The sequence below is a fragment of the Nerophis lumbriciformis genome, linkage group LG26 (assembly GCF_033978685.3).
Source record: "Nerophis lumbriciformis linkage group LG26, RoL_Nlum_v2.1, whole genome shotgun sequence".
NCBI lineage: Eukaryota > Metazoa > Chordata > Actinopteri > Syngnathiformes > Syngnathidae > Nerophis > Nerophis lumbriciformis.
Window position 1 is genome coordinate 37,474,304 of NC_084573.2, and position 25,882 is coordinate 37,500,185.

Sequence of the window (25,882 nt, forward strand, 5' to 3'; positions counted from 1 at the left end):
TCCGCCATCCACCCGATGTAACATTTGATCAGAACCGCACCCGCCCGTTGTTATATATCTAATATAGACGATGCAAGGCATTAGTGAGGTTATAAAGCTTTTGCCTGTTAAAGAAAGGAGACTGATCCAATGCAGCACAGACATTCGCGTGCCACGCTGTCACGACCCAGACGCACACCAGTGCGCAATCATATGGGAGCCGCGCTGAGCGCACCTCCAAGCGCGTCTCGCTGCCGGCGACGGCCGGGTATATGGGCCCGACGCTCCAGCGCCATCCATTTTCAGGACTAGTTGATTCGGCAGGTGGGTTGTTACACACTCCTTAGCGGGTTCCGACTTCCATGGCCACCGTCCTGCTGTCTATATCAACCAGGGTGAGCCCCACCCCTTTCGTGAGCGCACTGCGCGCGGAGTGACCCCTGTTACGCGCCCCCGGCAACAGGGGTGGCGGGCAGGTAAGCTGCGCGGGCGGAGCGCGCGGAGTGACCACTGTTATGAGCCCCCGGCCACGGGGGTGGCGGGCAGGTAAGCTGCTTACCTGCTGCGCGTGACGCCGGCCGCGGCGAAGGCGGACGAGGCGGGGTGTCGGTGCGGTGGTGACCCTGGACGTGCGTCGGGCCCTTCTCGCGGATCGCCTCAGCTACGGCTCCCGGTGGGGCCCTCTCGGGGGAAGGGGCCTCGGTCCCGGACCCCGGCGAGGCGTCCCTTCTCCGCTCCGTAAAAGTGTCCATCTCTTTTCTTTTTTTTTCTTCTGTTGTGGCATATGCAGCAGGTGCCTGCTCGTTTTTCGTATGTGGGTAACAACATTTAACTATGTATATATATTTCCCAATTGGTTTAACTGCCACCCGCCTGAATTTATTTAAAATCTAATTTTTTTTTATTTCAACCGCCCGACCCGACCCGACCCGACCCGACCCGACCCGACCCGACCCGCGGATAAAATCTAATTTTTTTTATTTCATCCGCCCGATCCGCGGACTCCGCGGTTGTGCCCGCAAACCGCGCATCTCTAGTATATATATATATATTTTTTGTGAGCAAATGTGAGGGTCAAAAGTATACATACAGCAATGTTAATATTTGCTTACATGTCCCTTGGCAAGTTTACCTGCAATAAGGCGCTTTTGGTAGCCATCCACAAGCTTCTGCTTGACCACTTGACCACAAAATTGGTGCAGTTCAGCTAAATGTGTTGCTTTTCTGACATGGACTTGTTTCTTCAGCATTGTCCACACGTTTAAGTCAGGACTTTGGGAAGGCCATTCTAAAACCTTCATTCTAGCCTGATTTAGCCATTCCTTTACCACTTTTGAGGTGTGTTTGGAACACCCAACTGTGCCCAAGACCCAACTGATGATTTTAGCTTGTCCTGAAGAATTTGGAGGAAATCCTCCTTTTTCATTGTCTCATTTACTCTCTGTAAAGCACCAGTTCCATTTTTTTTTTTACTTTTTTTTTTTTTTATTGACATCCAGCATCAGACATTCCTATCCATTACATCATATTCACATACATCATATATCTGTTGTCTGTCCTAAATGTCAAAATATGTTTTGTTTATATCTCAACCATTCCATCCCCCCCAAAAAACAGAAAGAAACAGCAAAAAAAACTAAGTACTTTCTACATATACATAAATTAAATAAACAAAAAAATAAATAATAATACATTAATAATAATAATATTCAGAAATAAAATAAAAAAATATAAACAGATACATATATATATATATATATATACACCCTCACCTATGAACCCACGCCAGGAAACCAGCCAAAAAAGAACAGAAAACGAAACGACATCATCTGGTACAACCCCCCATACAGCAAAAACGTCATTTGTGTCCAACTAACATTGGACACAAATTCCTCAATCTGATTGACAAACACTTTCCCAAAGACAACACCCTAAGAAAAGTATTCAACAAGAACAACATTAAATTGAGCTACAGCTGCATGAACAATATACGACAAATCATCTCAAACCACAACAAAACAATTGCAAATGAGCCGTCGGCCCCCGGACAGAGCGACTCCAAAACCAACAAAGGCTGTAACTGTCGAAGGAAACCTGATTGCCCTCTCAACGGGGGGTGCTTACAAACATCAGTTGTCTACCAATCTAAGGTAACACGCAAGGACATTAACACATCCGACACATATGTAGGATTAACCGAGGGAGAGTTCAAAACCAGATGGAACAATCACAAGGCTTCTTTCAGGAACCAAAACCTGCGGAATACCACAGAACTCAGCAAACACATTTGGGACCTCAAAGACAATAATGTTGAATATTCAATAACATGGCAAATTCTTGCATCCAGCACACCTTACAATAGTGGTAATAAAAGATGCAACCTATGCTTGAAAGAGAAACTGTTTATTATTTACCGTCCAGACCTGTCATCCCTCAACAAGCGCAGCGAAATTGTAACAGCATGCCGCCACAGACGGAAACACCTCCTAGGTAACACATGAGCCAATCACCACGCCCCTACGCCAGCCTGCACCCACCCACTCTGTGCCCTATATAAACCATGGTATGTGAATGCTCCCATTAAAATCTCCTGATGATTGAGGGTACCCCCCCTCATGAAACAGGCCTGTAGAGATGAAATAGTCTTGTGATTTTTTTTCCCACACATACATATATATATATATATATATATATATATATATATATATATATATATATATATATATATATATATATATATATATATATATATATATATATATACAGTGACGTGCAGTCACTGTATATATACATGGAAAGAAAAAAAATGTAAAAAGAAAAAAAAATTATTAAATTGTTATATGTATCCAGTGATTATACTATAAAGTTATTTTCCATTTAACTTCACCAGTTTTAGATTATTTTTATTCAAAATCGCTGAATTTTCACATTTGCCGTTCAAATACTGAGAAGAGACGGTGCGGTGATCAGCAGCCAGTTGAGGCACGTCACTCAGTGCCTCACCATGGATTGCGGACTCGGCTAACTGCTGGCCTGCTGTGCAGTGAGACCGTATTGCTATATGAATTATATTATACATTTCCATAGTTTAGTTAGCTGAGGTATATAATGTACAGTGTATTTTGTCAACAACTGTATGTGTGTAAACGTATTTCTTGTGCTGAGCGATCATAAAACGGCTGCAAAAGACGCACTGGCTGAGGCTCGCAGTAATCCCGCCTCCTGCACCCCCGCCGTAGAATGCACCCCCTGACGGGAGTGTTATATCAACTAAAGCCCACACTTAAACTTTCCACGTGCAAGATTGAATCTATTTAAAAAAGTCATTTCATAAGAAGCCAAAAAGTGCAAAAACAATAATGTTGGTGTTGGAGGAGTTGTGAATGACTGCAGGGCCACAACATTAGGTACACCTGCAGACTGCAGGTGTTTCTAATTCACAACTCCTCCAACACGAACATTATTGTTTTTGCATTTTTTGGCTTCTTATTAAATAACTTTTGTAACCTATTTTCATGGGCTTTCCTCTTTGTGATGTTAAGTTCCTGTTATGCGCTGTTATACAGTATATGCCTTGAGCTCTTATTTTGAAGGCGCTAAGAGCGGAAGTGATGACACGTTGGAGTGGAGCATAGGTTTTTGAAAGAAGGTAAATAAAGTGGTCCTCGTGTAAACTGGAGCCTCCGTGTTTGTTATTTTGTAGTTTCATACAGTATAGGCCACATTTATAAACCCTCGGTTACACTTTTTTAAATAGATTCAATCTTGCACGTGGAAAGTTTAAGTGAGGGCTTTAGTTGATATAACACACCCGTCAGGGGGTGCATTAATCCAGCACAACAGCGGCGCATGGACTTCATTTATAAGTAAAGGTAAGACCATAATAACGTTTTTTTTTTTATTAAATGTGCTTTTTTGTGTGCTACAGTTTGTATGTGTAAAGTTAAAGTTAAGTTAAAGTACCAATGATTGTCACACACACACTAAGTGTGGTGAAATTTGTCCTCTGCATTTGACCCATCCCCTTGATCACCCCCTGGGAGGTGAGGGAAGCAGTGGGCAGCAGCGGCGCCGCGCCCGGGAATAATTGTTGGTGATTTAACCCCCAATTCCAAGCCTTGATGCTGAGTGCCAAGTAGGGAAGAATGCTGGTATGAGCTTTTAAACATAACCCGTTAACTGCTGCCAATCAAATGGTGAATAAGATACTCTTTAGGGTTCATATGTTTGTAAATATGACTGTGATGAAGTCAGTGCCTCACCAGTCATCAACCTCACCGCACGTCACTATATATATATATATATATATATATACATGCATACATACATACATACAGTACATATACACACATATAGGGAGTAATCTTTTTTTTTTTTTTTTTTTTTTTTTTAAGCAGTACAATCATTAATTCGAAGAATTAAAGTCAGACTTATGGGGCGTGACATAATTGACCCAGTTTTCCAAGCATGAAGTAAATTTCTCTATTTTATAATTAATAAAGGCAGTTATCTTCTCCATTTTATATATGTCCATTGTTGTTTCCATACATTGCTTCACAGTTGGGCTCTCCTGGGATATCCATTTCCTAGTACCGTATTTTCCGCACCATAAGGCGCCCTGGGTTATAAGCCGCGCCTTCAATGAACGGCATATTTCAAAACTTTGTCCACCTATAAGCCGCCCCGTGTTATAAGCCGCATCTAACTGCGCTAAAGGAATGTCAAAAAAACAGTCAGATAGGTCAGTCAAACTTTAATAATATATTAAAAACCAGCGTGATGTGGGCGCGCATGGAGTCGTATATCAACATGGACGGAGCTGCGTGAAAAAAGCCACCCGGCCTCTTCGCGTAAACTTAAACTTACCTTAACCACTCGCTCATCTTTTCTTCATCCATCCATCCCTTCGAGTTAGCTTTTATGATGACGCCGGCTGGAAAGGTCTCTTTTGGCAAGGTCTTCCTTTTGAATATCACCATGGGTGGAAGTTTCTGGCCATTAGCATGGCAAGCTAGAACCACAGTGAAGGATGACTTCTCATTCCCTGTGGTGCGAATATTCACCGTACGTGCTCCCGTTGTATCCACAGTGCGGTTCACAGGAATATCAAAAGTCAGTGGAACCTCGTCCATGTTGATAATGTTCTCTGGCCGGATCTTTTTTTCAGCTATCTTGTTTTTACAATATGCACGGAAAGTAGCCAGCTTTTCTTGAAAGTCTTTAGGCAGTTGCTGTGAAATAGTAGTCCGTGTGCGGATGGAGAGATTGCGTCTTTTCATGAACCGGAAACCTGTCGCTTAGTAGGAGCCATTTTGTGGTCTTTACAGATGTAAACACACAAAGGAAATGAAACGTAATATCCGCGCGCTTCTTCTTCTTCTTCTACGCGGGCGGGTGGTTGCTTACAGTAGAAGAAGAAGCGCTTCCTGTTCTATGGGGGCGGGTGCTTACCTTGGCGGTTGCTTGCGTAGAAGAAGAAGCACTTCCTCTTCTACGGGGAAAAAAAGATGGCGGCTGTTTACCGTAGTTGCGAGACCGAAACTTTATGAAAATGAATCTTAATATTAATCCATATATAAAGCGCACCGGGTTATAAGCCGCACTGTCAGCTTTTGAGTAAATTTGTGGTTTTTAGGTGCGGCTAATAGTGCGGAAAATACGGTAGGTGAAATGAGATAATCTCCCACGGCACACCAAACAATATCTCACTGGTTGACAAACGCTGGCTTAAACGCTTGGCTAGATAGATGCCAGCAAATGAGGGCTGGGTAGGGGTGGTGATGGTGTGTGTGTGGGGGGGGGGGCTTGCAAAGCGGTTTCCTGCGGTGTGGAAGTTGGCGTGTTGCCGCTGCAAGCGAGTGTGTGCGACTGGAGGAGTGGGAGTGGGAGTGGGAGGGGGCGATGGCGGCGGGGAGCAAGCAGCCTAAGTGTCAGTGTCTGTGTGAGTGAGCGGCAAGAAGGAAGGAAGCTTTCTTGTGGACAAATGTGGAAGTAAATACCAAAAAGCGACATGTTCTGTTTGAGAGGTAAGTGGACGCAACTGACCGAGTGTGTGTTTGCACTTTTGCCTCTGACTCCATGAGACAAAGAAAAGTTGGACTCCATCCCTCCTTTTGTGGAAAGTAACGTGTGTCACACAGCAGTTTCTTCCCTGCAATATCCTTCCTCCTGCTTTTTTGTCCTCTTTAATACCTCGCTTTAATCATTTGGACTTTGTTCATTCCTCCCACTCGTCTTCTTGGTGCTCCGTTGTAATGTTTCATGCTGAGTGTGTGTGTGTGTGTTTAGCAGTTCAAAAAAAGTGTATTGAAATGAACTGATACTAACTTTTTTAGTCATTTAAGACAGTGTTTTTCCAACCTTTTTTTTGAGTCAAGGCACTTTTTTTTGTGTTGAAAAAAATGCGGAGGCACACCACCAGCAGAAATCATTAAAAACGAAACTCAGTTGACAGTAAAAAGTCGTTGGATATGACTTTAAAGCATAACCAAGCATGCATCACTATAGCTCTTGTCTCAAAGTAGGTGTACTGTCACCACCTGTCACATCACACCCTGACTTATTTGGACTTTTTTGCTGTTTTTCTGTGTGTAGTGTTTTACTTCTTGTCTTGCGCTCCTATTTTGGTGTTGATTGTCATGGCATGTACGGACGTACTTTGTGGAGGCCGTCTTTGCTCCACAGTAAGTCTTTGCTGTCCTCCAGCATTCTGTTTTTGTTTACTTTGCAGCCAGTTCAGTTTTAGCTTTGTTCTGCATAGCCTTCCCTAAGCTTCAATGCCTTTTCTTAGTGGCACAGTATAGCTCTTGTCTCAAAGTAGGTGTACTGTCACCACCTGTCACATCACACCCTGACTTATTTGGACTTTTTTGCTGTTTTCCTGTGTGTAGTGTTTTACTTCTTGTCTTGCGCTCCTATTTTGGTGGTTCTTCCTGTTTTGTTGCGGTTTCATGTAGAGATGTCCGATAATATTATCGGCCGATAAATGCTTTAAAATGTAATATCGGAAATTATCGGTATCGTTTTTTTGTTGTTGTTGTTTGTTTTTTTAATTAAATCAACATAAAAAACACAAGATACACTTACAATTAGTGCACCATATGACTTTAAAGCATAACCAAGCATGCATCACTATAGCTCTTGTCTCAAAGTAGGTGTACTGTCACCACCCGTCACATCACACCCTGACTTATTTGGACTTTTTTGCTGTTTTCCTGTGTGTAGTGTTTTACTTCTTGTCTTGCGCTCCTATTTTAATGGCTTCTTTTTTTATATATTTTCCCGTAGCAGTTTCATGTCTTCCTTTGAGCGATATTTCCCGCATCTACTTTGTTTTAGCAGTCAAGTGTCATGTCTGTTTTATCATGTTTTGTTTTAGTCATGTTTTGTTTAGTTATTGGACTCTTTAGTTTCTGGCTTTTCCACTCACTCCCTTGTCTTGTTTCCATGATTACCCCATTAGTTTCACCTGTTCCACGTTTGGACTCATTGTGCACTCTTGTTTGTCACCATAGCAACCCATTAGTTTTCACCTGTCACGTCACGTTTTGAGTCACGCACCTGTTTTCGTTAATCATGTCTGTAGTATTTAAGTTCATTGTTTTCAGTTTGTCTGTCTGGTGACATCCCACAATTATGCTTGGCACATTTCTGACACTTGATTTCATGTCCATCGTTCATGCTGCTCCTTTTAGTCCATGCCAAGTAAGTTTTGTTTATTAATGCTATAGTCTTTTGGTTTCATAGTTTGTTCTCCGCCACTGTGCACGCTTTTCGTTTGTACTTTATTTTGATATATTAAATAAATCATGTATTTACATTCCCGTCTCGCCCGAGCCAACTTTCCGTTGCATTCCGGAAAAGCAAACACCCAGGACCAAGTCATGACATCAAGAATATTTCAGTTGTTTTTATCCTTCTTTGTGGGGACATTGTTGATTGTCATGTCATGTTCGGATGTACTTTGTGGACGCCGTCTTTGCTCCACAGTAAGTCTTTGCTGTCCTCCAGCATTCTGTTTTTGTTTACTTTGTAGCCAGTTCAGTTTTAGTCTTCCCTAAGCTTCAATGCCTTTTCTTATGGGCATTCACCTTTTGTTTATTTTTGGCTTCAGGATTAGACACCCTTTTACCTGCACCCTGCCTCCCGCTGTTTCCCACATCTACGAAGCAATTAGCTACCGGCTGCCACCTACTGATATGGAAGAGTATTACACGGTTACTCTGCCGACGTTTTTGGTGTTTTCCTGTGTGTAGTGTTTTAGTTCTTGTCTTGCTCTCTGATTTTTAGTGGCTTTTCCTGTTTTGTTGGTATTTTCCTGTTGCAGTTTCATGTCTTTCTTTGAGCGCTATTCTCCGCACCTGCTTTACTTTCGCAATCAAGACTATTTAAGTTGTTTTTATCCTTCTTTGTGGGGACATTGTTGATTGTCATGTCATGTACTTTGTGGATGCCGTCTGCTCCACACGCTGTAAGTCTTTGCTGTCCTCCAGCATTCTGTTTTTGTTTACTGTGCAGCCAGTTCAGTTTTAGTTTCATTTTGCATAGCCATCCCCAAGCTTCTATGGCTTTTCTTAGCGGCACAATATAGCTCTTGTCTCAAAGTAGGTGTACTGTCACCACCTGTCACATCACACCCTGACTTATTTGGACTTTTTTGCTGTTTTCCTGTGTGTAGTGTTTTACTTCTTGTCTTGCGCTCCTATTTTGATGGCTTTTTCTCTTTTTTTGGTATTTTCCCATAGCAGTTTCATGTCTTCCTTTGAGCGATATTTCCCGCATCTACTTTGTTTTAGCAGTCAAGAATATTTCAGTTGTTTTTATCCTTCTTTGTGAGGACATTGTCATGTCATGTTCGGATGTACTTTGTGGACGCCGTCTTTGCTCCACAGTAAGTCTTTGCTGTCCTCCAGCATTCTGTTTTTGTTTACTTTGTAGCCAGTTCAGTTTTAGTCTTCCCTAAGCTTCAATGCCTTTTCTTATGAGCACTCACCTTTTGTTTATTTTTGGCTTCAGGATTAGACACCCTTTTACCTGCACACTGCCTCCCGCTGTTTCCCACATCTACAAAGCAATTAGCTACCGGCTGCCACCTACTGATATGGAAGAGTATTACACGGTTACTCTGCCGCCTGTCGATCTCACGATCCACTCTTCCCCCACTCGTGAACAAGACTCCTAGGTACTTGAACTCCTCCACTTGGGGCAGGGTCTCCTCCCCAACCCGGAGATGGCACTCCACCCTTTTCCGGGCGAGAACCATGGACTCGGACTTGGAGGTGCTGATTCTCATCCCAGTAGCTTCACACTTTGCTGCGAACCGATCCAGTGAGAGCAGAAGATCCTGGCCAGATGAAGCCATCAGGACCACATCATCCGCAAAAAGCAGAGACCTAATCCTGCAGCCACCAATCCGGATACCCTCAACGCCTTGACTGCGCCTAGAAATTCTGTCCATAAAAGTTATGAACAGAATGGGTGACAAAGGGCAGCCTTGGCGGAGTCCAACCCTCACTGGAAACGTGTCCGACTTACTGCCGGCAATGCGGACCAAGCTCTGACACTGATTATACAGGGAGCGGACTGCCACAATCAGACAGTCCGATACCCCATACTCTCTGAGCACTCCCCACAGGACTTCCCGAGGGACACGGTCGAATGCCTTCTCCAAGTCCACAAAGCACATGTAGACTGGTTGGGCAAACTCCCATGCACCCTCAAGGACCCTGCCCAGAGTATAGAGCTGTGTATGCAGTGTTATTTCATTTTAAATTTCAAAATAATTTTGTGGCTCCCATTGTTTCCTTTAATTTGTGAAACTGGTCAAAATGGCTCTTTGACTGGTAAAGGTTGCCGACCCCTGTCTTAGAGGCATAAAACAAAAACTTCTATGTAGGTCTTACTTAGACCTACATTTCATATATTGACAACCCCCAGCAAAAATCAACAGGAAGTTTGCAATTCCCCCTTCAAAACAAAAGTTTTGTAAAAACCGGTCACCTTTTTTCAAAAATGATCTCCTCTGAGCGCGTTTGTCGTGTCGGCATCAAACTAGCACAGGAGAGAGATTGAACCCTTCTGATTGTAAGTTGACCAAAGAGTTTTAATTACTGCTCCGGTTTGGATTTTATGTGTCACCTTTGCCTCTTTGAGCTGTAATTTGACCCCTTTAACATGCTTCAAAACTCACCAAACTGGACACACACATCAGGACTGGCGAAAATTGCGATCTAATAAAAATCCCAACCCCAAAAATCAAAATTGCGCTCTAGCGCCCCCTAGGAAGAAAACACAGACACAACTGCTCCTAGGAAGAAAACTCAGACAAAACTGCCTGTAACTTCCAGTAGGAATGTCTTAGAGGCATAAAACAAAAACTTCTATGTAGGTCTTACTTAGATCTACATTTCATATATTGACAACTCCCAGCAAAAATCAATAGGAAGTTTGCAATTCCCCCTTCAAAACAAAAGTTTTGTAAAAACCGGTCACCTTTTTTCAAAAATGATCTCCTCTGAGCGCGTTTGTCGTGTCGGCATCAAACTAGCACAGGAGAGAGATTGAACCCTTCTGATTGTAAGTTGACCATAGAGTTTTAATTACTGCTCCGGTTTGGATTTTATGTGCCGTCAAAGTCGGTCCAATCCATCGCTGCTTGCAGCTTTAATTAGGGACCGCAATGTCCCATTGGGACAGAGGACCCTATTGTAATTGTAAAGTTTTATTTAGGGACCGCAATGTCCCGTTGGGACAGAGGACCCTATTGTAATTGTAAGGTTTTATTATTATTATTCCGCCGCCTCTTTGAGCTGTAATTTGACCCCCTTAACATGCTTCAAAACTCATCATATTTGACACACACATCAGGACTGGCAAAAATTGCGATATAATCAAAAAACCTAGCCCCAAAACTCAAAATTGCTCCTAGGAAGAAAACTCAGACAAAACTGCCTGTAACTTCCAGTAGGAATGTCTTAGAGGCATAAAACAAAAACTTCTACATAGGTCTTACTTAGATCTACATTTCATATATTGACAACCCCCAGCAAAAATCAACAGGAAGTTTGCAATTCCCCCTTCAAAGCAAAAATTTTGTAAAAACCAAACTGGACACACACATCAGGACTGGCGAAAATTGCAATCTAATAAAAAAAAAAACTCAAAATTGCGCTTAGCGCCCCCTAGGAAGAAAACACAGACACAACTGCTCCTAGGAAGAAAGCTCAGACAAAACTGCCTGTAACTTCCAGTAGGAATGTCTTAGAGGCATAAAACAAAAACTTCTACGTAGGTCTTACTTAGATCTACATTTCATATATTGACAACCCGCAGCAAAAATCAACAGGAAGTTTGCAATTCCCCCTTCAAAGCAAAAGTTTTGTAAAAACCAAACTGGACACACACATCAGGACTGGCGAAAATTGCAATCTAATAAAAAAAAAACCTCAAAATTGCGATTAGCGCCCCCTAGGAAGAAAACACAGACACAACTGCTCCTAGGAAGAAAGCTCAGACAAAACTGCCTGTAACTTCCAGTAGGAATGTCTTAGAGGCATGAAACAAACACCTCTATGTAGGTCTTACTTAGACCTACACTTCATGTATTGACAACCCCCAGCAAAAATCAACAGGATGTTTGCAATTCCCCCTTCAAAACAAAAGTTGGGTCAAAACAGTCTCCTTTTTTTTAAACATTATCTCCTCTGAGCGCGTTTGTCGTGTCGGCATCAAACTAGCACAGGAGAGAGATTGAACCCTTCTGATTGTAAGTTGACCAAAGAGTTTTAATTACTGCTCCGGTTTGGATTTTATGTGCCGTCAAAGTCGGTCCAATCCATCGCTGCTTGCAGCTTTAATTAGGGCCCGCAATGGCCCATTGCAAAAGGACTCCCGAAGGGACATAAGGACCTAATTGTTATTGTAAGGTTTTATTATTCTTTCTTTCTTTCTTCTTCCGCCGCCTCTTTGAGCACTAATTTGACCCACTTAACATGCTTCAAAACTCACCATATTTGACCCACACATCAGGACCTGCGAAAATTGCCTTTTAATAAAAAAAACGATCCCCAAAACTCAAAATTGCGCTCGAGCGCCCCCTAGGAAGAAGAAAAAACTACGCTGCCTGTAACTCCCACTAGGAAGGTCGGAGAGACGAGAAACAAAAACCTTTATGTAGGTCTGACTTAGATCTACATTTGATAATTGTATATCCTCGGGCTAAAATCAACAGGAAGTCGGCAATTCCCCCTTCAAGACAAAAAAGTACTAAAAACAGTCACTTTTGCCTCTTTGAGCTGTAATTTGACCCCCTTAACACGCTTCAAAACTCACCGAACTCAACGCACACATCAGGACTGGCAAAAATTGCGATCTAATAAAGAAACCTAGCCCCAAATTCAAAAATTGCGCTCTACAGCAATTTTTGAATAAAACGGATAAAAAACTGCTCCTCGGAAGAAAAAAATGACAAAACTGCCTGTAACTCCCACTGGGAAGGTCGGAGAGACATGAAACAAAAACCTCTATGCAGGTCTCACTTAGACCTACATTTTATAAATTTACAACCCCCACCAAAAATCAACAGGAAGTTTGCTATTCCCCCTTCAACACAACATTTTTGTAAAAACCGGTCACCTCCTCTGAGCGCGTTTGTCGTTTAGACTTCAAACTAACACAGGAGAGACATTGAACCCTTGCGTATAAAAGTATAGAACAGCTTTTTAATACCTGCTCCGGTTTTGATTTTATGACCCTTCAAAGACCCGCTGCACTGATGCTCCTGCGGTGCTGTTTTTTTAAGATGGCTGCTCAAAAGCAGGAAGCACCAACGTGCCCACACAATGCAGACAAGGTAGGTACACTAGACAAAAGTCTTGGGACACTTCAGACTAAAAGTAGACAAAAGTATTGGGACACTTATGACTATCACTGGACAAAAGTATTGGGACACTTAGGACTAGCACCTGCCAAATACGCGGGCCCGACCAACGCTGCTTGCAGCTTTAATTTTACTTGTTTTGGAAAGTCTTGACAAGCCAAATTTTCCTGTTTTATTGGCAGATAATTTTGCTTATTTCAAATAAAATACCCCTCATTTTTGTATTTGTTTTCTTGATTTTGAACACTGACTTTTTGCAGTGTAACTACCTGTGCTGTGCAGAGACTCAACAACGGCACATCCCCGAATTATAATTATTAGTGTGCAAAAAATTTGGTGAAATTCCATAATCTCCCAGACTGTATTTTCACGGCCCACTGGTTAAAAAAACAGACTTAAACTGTACTCCGGCAACATGACGCCTCTTATTGCGTTGCTGTTGGCTGCACGGAGCCTCTTCATCACCTCTGAAGAATGCATGTGAGATCATTACGGTGGTCATCTCGCAGGGATGTTTTAATATTTGCCCTACTTTGTGGAGAGACCTATTAAGAAGCCCCTATGAAGTAGTCTGGAAGATGTCATCCTTGCGCAACGATTGTCCTTTCTCTTGCTGCCAGAAGTGATAAAACCGTTGGACTGTTTGGGGTATAAAGCCCAGCTGTGTGCAGTAATACATGCTGACAGTTGGAGTTTCCACACCAAGTGACACGTCAGACACATGGTGTGGACACTTAGCACAATACGACTCCAAACAGATACCGCTGCGGTTTTTTTTGTGTGCGATACAGGTGAACCTTGAACATTGGATACAACTTTGCTGGTTTTTTTGGAAGCTGGTCAATCTTTGTTATTTTGGTGGGGGAATTGCAGAAGCCTCTTGACTGTCATGATCCGTGGTCCGGATCATGTTTTTGTTATTTTCTGTTAGCTCTGGATTCTTTTAGTTCCTGTTTGTTGCATCTCTGAGTTTGGTTTTGGTTACCACACTGCAAAAAGTTAGTGTTCAAAAACAATAAAAAATAAAAATAAATTAGGGGTGTTTTATTTGAACTAAGCAAAATTATCTGCCAATAGAACAAGAAAATTGTAAAATGAGCTAACCTCAATGAACCCCAAAATACCTTAAAATAAGTATATTCTCACTAATAACAAGTGCACTTTTCTTTGTAGAAAAAAAAGAGACCTTTCTGCTCAATACATACTTGCCAACCCTCCCGGATTTTCCGGGAGACTCCCGAAATTCAGCACCTCTCCCGAAAACTTTCTCCCGAAAATCTCCCGAAATTCAGGCACACAATATAAACAGCGTACCTGCCCAATCACGTTATAACTGTAGAATGATGGAGGGCGAGTTCTTGGTTTCTTATGTGGGTTTATTGTTTCATTAACGTCCTCCCAGCGCGGTAACAACACACAACAACAGCATTTTGTCTACCGTAAAGCAGTTCGTCTGCCGTAAACAGCAACGTTGTGACACTCTTAAACAGGACAATACTGCCATCTAGTGCATTTGATGAAAGCACTTTTGTGCGTGCCACACAGCAATGCATCATTAGTGAGGGCGTTCAGCATGGTTAGAAAAATAGTGACGAATAGAACAAGGATGGACAATTCAACCCTTAACTTAACAATGAGTAGATGAGTGTTATGTGTGTGTATATGTGTAAATAAATGAACACTGAAATTCAAGTATTCCTTTTATTTATATATATATATATATATATATATATATATATATATATAAATACTTGACTTAGTATTTCTTATATATATATATATATATACCGTATTTTCCGCACCATAAGCCGCCCTGGGTTAAAAGCCGCGCCTTCAATGAACGGCATATTTCAAAACTTTGTCCACCTATAAGCCGCCCCGTGTTATAAGCCGCATCTAACTGCGCTAAAGGAATGTCAAAAAAACAGTCGGATAGGTCAGTCAAACTTTAATAATATATTAAAAACCAGCGTGATGTGGGCGCGCATGGAGTCGTATATCAACATGGACGGAGCTGCGTGAAAAAAGCCACCCGGCCTCTTCGCGTAAACTTACCTTAACCACTCGCTCATCTTTTCTTCATCCATCCATCCCTTCGAGTTAGCTTTTATGATGACGCCGGCTGGAAAGGTCTCTTTTGGCAAGGTCTTCCTTTTGAATATCACCATGGGTGGAAGTTTCTGGCCATTAGCATGGCAAGCTAGAACCACAGTGAAGGATGACTTCTCATTCCCTGTGGTGCGAATATTCACCGTACGTGCTCCCGTTGTATCCACAGTGCGGTTCACAGGAATATCAAAAGTCAGTGGAACCTCGTCCATGTTGATAATGTTCTCTGGCCGGATCTTTTTTTCAGCTATCTTGTTTTTACAATATGCACGGAAAGTAGCCAGCTTTTCTTGAAAGTCTTTAGGCAGTTGCTGTGAAATAGTAGTCCGTGTGCGGATGGAGAGATTGCGTCTTTTCATGAACCGGAAACCTGTCGCTTAGTAGGAGCCATTTTGTGGTCTTTACAGATGTAAACACACAAAGGAAATGAAACGTAATATCCGCGCGCTTCTTCTTCTTCTACGGGGGCGGGTGGTTGCTTACAGTAGAAGAAGAAGCGCTTCCTGTTCTATGGGGGCGGGTGCTTACCTTGGCGGTTGCTTGCGTAGAAGAAGAAGCACTTCCTCTTCTACGGGGAAAAAAGATGGCGGCTGTTCACCGTAGTTGCGAGACCGAAACTTTATGAAAATGAATCTTAATATTAATCCATATATAAAGCGCACCGGGTTATAAGCCGCACTGTCAGCTTTTGAGTAAATTTGTGGTTTTTAGGTGCGGCTAATAGTGCGGAAAATACGGTAATATTTAGCTTTAAGGCTCTTTCAACATTTCGGGTTGCCGACCCCTGACCTATGACTACAAAGCAAGTTATTCATTAATCTGTCTGTAAAACATATAATAATCCAAAACAGTTGTCTATGCAAATTCTGTAACGAGACTATTATTGGTTACATTCATATATTCACTGTTACAAACGGCCCTCTGAGGGCAACAATAATTGCACGGGGGCCTTGTGTTTGACACCCCTGCTATAAATTAAGGCATCATTTCTTGATGATCCATGAAGGGGAATTTCTGCAAACGATCATCCCTAACCTAACCTAACCAGCACAGCAAACTGACCCAGATTCTGTACATGACATCGCCCACCCATGATCCGACCAAGAGAGTCGGTTCTTGTGGTTGCCAAAGATGCAGATTGACTGTTATGATTTAAACTGCCCTCCCCCCAGCCCCCTCATCCTACCCTGGTCCATGTCTTTCCACAGCCAGCAGCCTCTGACTTTGAGCGTAAGCTTCTTTATGGTTGTCGAGACCTGCTCTTGATGGGGCTTTCTGGATGTTATATCAGCCATGTCTTCATCTGAGGAGCCCGTGTAAGCCCAGAAATGAAAAACAAGATAAGTCGAGAATCTGACTCACAAACACGATTGAAGCGAGTAGGTTTATGCTTGTTGTTCGGGATGTTAGCAGACAACTACTAAACATGCTTCTAAGTCAAGAGTATTCAACTAAATACAAACCCCGTTTCCATATGAGTTGGGAAATTGTGTTAGATGTAAATATAAACGGAAAAACCCATATTCAATTGAATGCACTACAAAGACAACATATTTGATGTTCAAACTCATAAACTTTATTTTGTTTTTTGCAAATAATAATTAACGTAGAATTTCATGGCTGCAACACGTGCCAAAGTAGTTGGGAAAGGGCATGTTCACCACTGTGTTACATGGCCTTTCCTTTTAACAACACTCAATAAAGCTAATTGTTGAAGCCTTTGAAAGTGGAATTATTTCCCATTCTTGTTTTATGTAGAGCTTCAGTCGTTCAACAGTCGTATTTTACGCTTCATAAATGCGCCGCACATTTTCGACGGGAGACAGGTCTGGACTGCAGGCGGGCCAGGAAAGTACCCGCACTCTTTTCCTATGAAGCCACGTTGATGTAACACGTGGCTTGGCATTGTCTTGCTGAAATAATAATTGACGTAGAATTTCATGGCTGCAACACGTGCCAAAGTAGTTGGGAAAGGGCATGTTCACCACTGTGTTACATGGCCTTTCCTTTTAACAACACTCAATAAAGCTAATTGTTGAAGCCTTTGAAAGTGGAATTATTTCCCATTCTTGTTTTATGTAGAGCTTCAGTCGTATTTTACGCTTCATAATGCGCCACACATTTTCGATGGGAGACAGGTCTGGACTGCAGGCGGGGCCAGGAAAGTACCCGCACTCTTTTTTTTTACGAAGCCACACTGTTGTAACACGTGCTGAATGTGGCTTGGCATTGTCTTGCTGAAATAAGCAGGGGCGTCCATGAAAAAGACGGCGCTTAGATGGCAGCGTATGTTGTTCCAAAACCTGTATGTACCTTTCGCATTAATGGCGCCTTCACAGATGTGTAAGTTACCCATGTCTTGGGCACTAATACACCCCCATACCATCACACATGCTGCCTTTTACACTTTGCGCCAATCCGGATGGTTCTTTTCCTCTTTGGTCCGGAGGACACGACGTCCACAGTTTCCAAAAACAATTTGAAAATGTGAACTCGTCAGACCACGGAACACTTTTCCACTTTGTATCAGTCCATCTTAGATGAGCTCAGGCCCAGCGAAGCCGACGGCGTTTCTGGGTGTTGTTGATAAACGGTTTTCGCCTCGCATAGGAGAGTTTTAACTTGCACTTACAGATGTAGCGACCAACTGTAGTTACTGACAGTGGGTTTCTGAAGTGTTCCTGAGCCCATGTGGTGATATCCTTTACACACTGATGTCGCTTGTTGATGCAGTACAGCCTGAGGGATCGAAGGTCACGGGCTTAGCTGCTTACGTGCAGTGATTTCTCCAGATTCTCTGAACCCTTTGGTGATATTACGGAGCGTAGATGGTGAAATCCCTAAATTCCTTGCAATAGCTGGTTGAGAAAGGTTTTTCTTAAACTGTTCAACAATTTGCTCACGCATTTGTTGACAAAGTGGTGACCCTCGCCCCATCCTTGTTTGTGAATGACTGAGCATTTCATGGAATCTACTTTTATACCCAATCATGGCACCCACCTGTTCCCAATTAGCCTGCACACCTGTGGGATGTTCCAAATAAGTGTTTGATGAGCATTCCTCAACTTTATCAGTATTTATTGCCACCTTTCCCAACTTCTTTGTCACGTGTTGCAGGCATCAAATTCTAAAGTTAATGAAAAATAATAAAGTTTATGAGTTTGAACATCAAATATGTTGTCTTTGTAGCATATTCAACTGAATATGGGTTGAAAAGGATTTGCAAATCATTGTATTCCGTTTATATTTACATCTAACACAATTTCCCAACTCATATGGAAACGGGGTTTGTACAAACAAAAATTGCCAAGTTATGCAAAACACAAATGTCCACTGTAGAGGACGCTGGTTCTCAGGGGAATAATACCTTCTAAGGTGGAAAATCTCCAGGTTGACTTAGTTGGCCTATTTCAAGTAGCTTTTAACTTGTATTTGTCATGTCTGTGTGATCATGTTTTGTTTTAGTCATGTTTTTGTTTAGTTATTGAACTCTTTAGTTTCTGGCTTTTCACTCCCTTGTCTTGTTTCCATGATTACCCCATTAGTTTCACCTGTTCCACGTTTGGACTCATTGTGCACTCTTGTTTGTCACCATAGCAACCCATTAGTTTTCACCTGTCACGTCACGCACCTGTTTCACGTTTTGAGTCACGCACCTGTTTTCGTTAATCATGTCTGCAGTATTTAAGTTCATTGTTTTCAGTTTGTCTTTCTGGTGACATCCCCGCATTTATGCTCTGCACATTTCTGACACTTTTTTCATGTCCATCGTTCACGCTGCTCCTTTTAGTCCATGCCAAGTAAGTTTTGTTTATTAATGCCACAGTTAGTGTTTTTTTGTTGTTCATAGTTTCTGCCTTTGTGCAAGTATTTGTTTTCATAGCCAAGTTGTTTCTCCGCCACTGGGCGCGCTTTTCGTTTTGAGTTTGGCGGAAGCGGGGATCGAACCTGCAACCCTCAAGTTGCTGGCACGGCCACTCTACCAACCGAGCTATACCGCCCCGAAAAACTCAAAACTGTGGCATGAAACAAAAAGCATAAACTATGGCGTGGAACAAACTCAAAACTGTGGCATGAAACAAACAGCATAAACTATGGCGTGGAACAAACTCAAAACTGTGGCATGAAACAAACAGCATAAACTATGGCTTGTAACAAACTCAAAACTGTGGCATGAAACAAACAGCATAAACTATGGCTTGGAACAAACACGAAACTGTGGCATGAAACAAACAGCATAAACTATGGCTTGGAAAAAACTCAAAACTGTGGCATGAAACAAACAGCATAAACTATGGCTTGGAAAAAACTCAAAACTGTGGCATGAAACAAACAGCATAAACTATGGCTTGTAGCAAACACGAAACTGTGGCATGAAACAAACAGCATAAACTATGGCTTGGAAAAAACTCAAAACTTTTTTTGATAAGTTTAAATAAATATGTTCTCACATTCCCGTCTCGCCCGAGCCAACTTTCCGTTGCCGACTAGAAAAACTAAACCCCAGGACCAAGTCTTGACAGTATTTTGATGCCTTGTGGGGTCACATCATGCTCGTCTGCATTTCTATGTCCGGTGCCGGGTACAGTGGCATGCCCTGGAGCTTCTTTTAAATCTATTTCTACTTTGCAGGAGCTAAATCTGTCCACTTGGAGCTTGAAAGCCACGCAGAAACATGATCTTTTTAAGTATTGCAGTGTGCGCGTGTGTGTGCGTGTGTGTTTGCATTGAATTCCAAGAATGCGTACGCGTGCCTATATATTTTCCAAACACTCTTTCAGGAAGGGTTAGTTGGGGATCAGGAGGCAATGACCCGCATATCTGCCTGTATGTCTAAACCTATATTTATCTCCAACTGACATTTCACTGAGGATTTATACTAGGGATGTCCCGATCCGATATTTGGATCGGATAGGCTGCCGATATTTGCAAAAAATTGCGTATCGGCAAGGCATGGGAAAATGCCGATCCAGATCCAGTTTAAAAAAAACTCCAACGCACCTATTTAAATAATACATTCCACTTTTCTGCTGCTCCCTAATTTCCGTTCCGCATTTTCCAGCACACCTTCAACACATCCAGAATTCTCACGCAGTTGCTTTTAGCTGCTGGCATTACACAACAGGCTCTTCTCACTCTTTCCTGTGTCTCCCTCTCACAGACAGCGAGTGCACCTTCTTACACACGTCACATACTGTCACGTCATAAGTCACATACTGTACGTATACGTCCTCTTCGAGCAGAGAGCGAGGTAGCGGCATGGCTAACGTTAGCTGTGATGCTAGCGCAGCCTGCTCAAACGTCCTCTGCGCATAGCAAATCTATGCCACGCACAAAATCAAATTAAAAAAATAAGCGCATAACAATTTTCGACACACGGACACGACAGAGAAAACAGTTTTCGTCGTCATTGTTCAAATATTGTGACGTCTGTCGAGGCGCTTATCTCCGTTCGGTGCCACACGTCCACACCGTCAAAATGCCGAGGCAAACATTTCCACATCAACACCGTATGAAAAAATTAGTGATTTTTTTTAGTTGTGATTTCCTTCTCTGCATGAAAGTTTAAAAGTAGCATATATTAATGCAGTTTGAAGAAGAATGTTTTAATGTGAAAGAACATTTTGAAAATCAAGACTACATTTCCTGCAAATTGGGTGCATTTCTACCCTATATTTTAACTTTAGATTTATTCTCATGTCAAAGTCTTTTTGACACTTACATCCGGCGCCCCCCTCCACACCCCGGATTATAAATAATGTAAATAATTCAATGTGATTATCTTGTGTGATGACTGTATTACGATGATAGTATATATCTGATAGTATATATCTGTATCATGAATCAATTTAAGTGGACCCCGACTTAAACAAGTTGAAAAACTTATTGGGGTGTTACCATTTAGTGGTCAATTGTACGGAATATGTACTTCACTGTGCAACCTACACTCTTAGAAATAAAAGTGCTAAGTAGAACCATATAAGGTTCTTCGGCTCGTCCTCATAGGAGAACCCTTTTTGGCTCCAGGTAGAACCTTTTTATAAAGGTTCCACCTGGAACCCTTTTGGAGGGTTCTACCTAGAACTGTGTGTGTAAGGTTCCACCCAGAACCCCCCATGAGAGGTTCTACAAAGAACCCACGCAGGGAGTTCCACTAAGAACCCTTTCATGTTTCAAGGGTTTCATCTAGAACCCACACAGGGAGTTCCACTAAGAACCCTTTCGTATTTCAAGGGTTTCATCTAGAACCCACACAGGGAGTTCCACTAAGAACCCTTTTGTATTTCAAGACTTTCATCTAGAACCCACGCAGGGAGTTCCACTAAGAACCCTTTCGTATTTCAAGGGTTTCATCTAGAACCCACACAGGGAGTTCCACTAAGAACCCTTTCGTTTGTCAAGGGTTTCATCTAGAACCCATGCAGGGAGTTCCACTAAGAACCCTTTCGTTTGTCAAGGGTTTCATCTAGAACCCATGCAGGGAGTTCCACTAAGAACCCTTTCATGTTTCAAGGGTTTCATCTAGAACCCACACAGGGAGTTCCACAAAGAACTCTTTCATGTTTCAAGGGTTTCATCTAGACCTGACACAGGGGGTTCTAAAAACATCCCTTTTCAAAGGTTTTCACCGATAACCGTCTTGTCTTCTGAGGGTTCTATAAAGAACCATATTGTATTCTACAGATCAGTTTAGTTCTTATTATATTGTGGTCATTTATCATGTTGACATTGAACAAACATTCAAAACATTTTAATGAGAAAAACATTTATTTAAAGATAGGCACCATTATTGGCAAATGTTATCAGGAAGTATGTCCCTGGTGACACAGGATCTTACCCATGCTTTCAACAATCCCTGAAGAACTCTTTCTTCCAAAAACGGTTCTCTGGATCAAAATAGTTCTTACTGGAACCCTTAGTGTTAGTGAGAACCCTTTTAAAACCAATTATTCAGAAAAGGGGTTTTAAAGGGTTCTCTGGATCAAAATGGTTCTTACTGGAACCATTAGCGTTACCAAGAACCCTTGAAAAACCCTTTCTTCGGGAAAGGGTTTTTCAGAAGCAAATGGTTCCAGTTAGAACCTCAGCCCTTGTAGAAGAACCCTTTTAGAACCCTTATTTCTAAGAGTGTACTAATAAAAGTCTCAATCAATCAATCAAAACACATAGAATCATCATACTGCTGTGATTATATGCATCAAGTGTTCATTCAAGGCTAAGGCAAAATATCGAGATATATATCGTGTATCGCAATATGGTCTTAAAATATCGCAATATTAAAAAAAAGGCCATATCGCCCAGCCCTAGTTTCAATGATGCCATTTCTGTTTGTCATGTATAATTTTGTCTATTTTGTGTTTATCCTTGAATAAACAGGTCAGCTTCTTGTTACCAAACATTGTGCATACCTGCCAACTACTCCGGTTTTCCCGTAATTAGTACGGTTTTCATCAACCTATTCCGGGTTACGGTTGCAGTGATTAAAAAATACGGTTTTTTCATTAATTAAAAAAAAAAATTTTTTTTTTAAGTTTTATTCACGAAATCGCGTAACAACAATGACAATCGACACTGCTTCCCGTAACTTCCTATCGAGCCATTCCGAATGCCATGCGCGAGGCTATTTATAGCACCGCTGCCAAGCACGAGGCACCTGTTGCCATTGTTTCCAAACGAGCGAACGATCGTGGAATCAGCCGGAGAAAAATCGCAAACGAGTCTTAAACCGAAAAGAAAACTGCAGTCATTCCGTGAAGAATATTCAAAAGCCTATCCGGGAATAATTATCCGTTCCAAAAAGGGTGAAAACTACGCGAATTGCACCTTGTGCAGACAAGATTTTTCGATCGGACACGGAGGAATTAGCGATGTGAAAGACCACGTTGGGACAAAAAAACACAAGTCTAATGCCGTTGCTAAATTTGGATTTTAGCCACAAAAAGGTAATGACACCAATGTTATCTATTGGAATTGTTTAGTACTGTTATACTGTTAAAAGTGTTTATACTATTTATGCTTTCAAGTCCAAGTTGAAGAAATCTTGTTAAATGTTGACAGCATAACTACCAAAATACAGAAGTATGTCCTTAATATTTTTGCAGTGCTATTTCTGTTGAAAAGTTAAAATGATTACATTAAAGATGTGATGTGCCACTTTTCAAGTGTCTGATGGCTTAAATAAATTTTCATTCATTTTTCATATTTTGAATTCTTTTGAAAGGCTTACAAAAAAACTACATTTGAATTGTAATTCCATGCTATTGACAGGACTATTAATTTTAATGAAGTTAGCTTACCATGTTTACAGTATGATAATTGTGATAGAAATGTGAATTTTAGGCACAGAATATTTTTTACAATTGAACAAGGCAGTAGATTATACAAGCTTGGACAGAAAGTTAATAATGGCACCAATGGAATTGTTTAGTACTGTTTTACCATTTGTTTACTGTAAAAAGTGTTTATACTGTTTATACTTTCAATTAACAAATTGAAGTCTTGCGAAAGGTTGACAGGATAACTGGCATTAACTGTCAAAATAATTTCAAACTATTGAAGTTAGCTTACAGAATAAACATGTCAATCAACTCATATGATTTTTGCTGTAATATTTTTGTTTTGAAAAGTCACTGTGACTGATAGAAAAGTGATGGTTTTAGCAACATTTTAACCTGTCTGAATGCAATCAATCAGAACCCCTCCACCAGGACTTTGTCCTGGACCTACCGGGGCCTGCGGCCCCTGGACCCTGGCTACTAGGTTTTTCTGATTTCAAAAGTTGGCAGGTATGATTGTGTATTATTCAAACTCCCCTAATTCAGCTGGCTAGTTGTTATCAAGAGTACTAAAACCCTTTTCAACATGATTCTGACAACTAAGTAGGCTAAATAACTTTAAACTTTAATACATGCTCGGATAGGCCAGTATCGGTATCGGTCGGTATCGGATCGGAAATGCAAAAACAATATCGGTATCGGATCGGAAGTGCAAAAACCTGTATCGGGACATCCCTAATTTATACCTTCCTGACTGTCCACACTGGACATAAAACCACAATAATAAGCATATTGGGGCTTTAGATTGTGCAGGTGTGCGCATTGAGCCTTTTAGCCCCCTCGTCAAACTCCCTCGTTAACCTACTTGAACTCCAGAGAGAGAGAGAGAGCCATAGCCTCCATACCTGTGCTCTGCATGTCTGGGGTGAGGCCCTGACCCTTTTGACCTCATGCCGACCCCCTGCTTGCCCTCCGGCTTTGTGGGTAGTGGTGTTGATGGACGCTCCCACACTCGATGTGGCAGGTTGACAAGGCAGTGTTGAGTGGGAGCCATTCAAATGTGGTTGAAATCGTAGGAATCTTCTCATCGACATGAAGTGGGGAAAAAAGTTGATGAAAGTGGACTGAATTAAAACTTTTGAACAGGGGTGTGGGGGGGGAGTTTTCAGGATCACAATAGCAGTCTTCCTGTGGGGAAGACTAAAACACAGCATGCAGGTGCTCCTCTCGCTCCATTCGCATTTATGCGTCGCCATAGTTACCATTGTCCCTCAGCCCCCGAAGCCTTCCGCTTTAGTCCTACCTCGCACCCCCCTCCGCCCTCCCCAACACACAGGATCAGTGTGGAGTGAACATCCCCTTGCCACAAATATGCATTGTTGATGTTCTCCTGATGTTGTTGTACTGGATGACCCGGGAGGTTTACGGACATTTACAGGCTGCGGTTGGTCCATTATGGTTTGGGTTTGCGTGCATGTGGTGGTTTTGGCTTTTGTAATCAGCTTGGCTGACTCGACACTGTGGAAATGATAACCGTGGTTTAATGGCTCCTTCAGCCCTTTGCTATCTGCTGAGGCTTTGACTGGATCACTACCAACCTTACACACACACACGCACGCACAATGAATTATAGTATGAAAGAAACGTAATCCTTTTCCGGATGCTGTTTAACCTCCCAATTTGTTCAGATTCGAGTTCTTAAAAACCGATAATGGGAATAATCATGCTATGTACAGGAGGAGTAGACGGCACAGACCACAAGGGGGCGTAGTTTGGCTCTATGATTTATTTTATATATATATATATATATATATATTAGAGATGTCTGATAAATGCTTTAAAATTTAATATCGGTATCGTTTTTTTGTTGTTTTTTTAAAATTAAATCAACATAAAAAACACAAGATACAATTAGTGCACCAACCCAAAAAACATCCCTCCCCCATTCATACTCATTCACACAAAAGGGTTGTTTCTTTCTGTTATTAATATTGTGGTTCCTACATTATATATCAATATATATGAATACAGTCTGCAAGGGATACAGTCCGTAAGCACACATGATTGTGCGTGCTGCTGGTCCACTAATAGTACTAACCTTAAACAATTAATTTTACTAATTTTCATTCATTACTAGTTTCTATGTAACTGTTTTTATATAGTTTTACTTTCTTTTTTATTCAAGAAAATGTTTTTAATTTATTTATCTTATTTTATTTTATTAATTTTTTTTAAAAAGGACCGTATCTTCGCCATACCTGGTTGTCCAAATTAGGCATAATAATGTTTTAATTCCACAACTGTATATATCGGTATCGGTTTATATCGGTATTGGTTGATATCGGTATCGGTTGATATCGGTAATTAAGAGTTGGACAATATCGGAATATTGGATATCGGCAAAAAAGCCTTTATCGGACATCCCTAATATATATATATATATATATATATATATACTGTATATATATATATATATAAATTATATATATAGTATATATAATATATATATATATATATATATATATATATATATATATATATATATATATATATATATATATATATATATATATATATATATACGGTAATCATCTCCTGATGATTGAGGGAGCCCCCCATGAAACAGGCCTGTAGAGATGAA

At 41.4% G+C, this 25,882-nt stretch overlaps 1 protein-coding gene across 6 annotated transcripts in view; it reads left to right on the forward strand.

Annotated features, from left to right (window-relative positions):
- The window catches only part of nhsl1b (NHS-like 1b), a 357,374-nt gene that overhangs the window by 175,220 nt on the left and 156,272 nt on the right, over positions 1-25,882 (forward strand). The window contains exon 1 of one of the 6 annotated variants that reach the window (XM_061986931.1): positions 5,892-6,005. The exons of the other annotated variants lie outside the window; for them this stretch is intronic. Within the exon in view, the coding sequence (XP_061842915.1) occupies positions 5,990-6,005 (16 nt within the window). The 5' untranslated portion in view covers positions 5,892-5,989. Of the gene's footprint in view, positions 1-5,891; positions 6,006-25,882 lie in introns of those variants that run through there. 6 annotated transcript variants of the gene reach the window in all.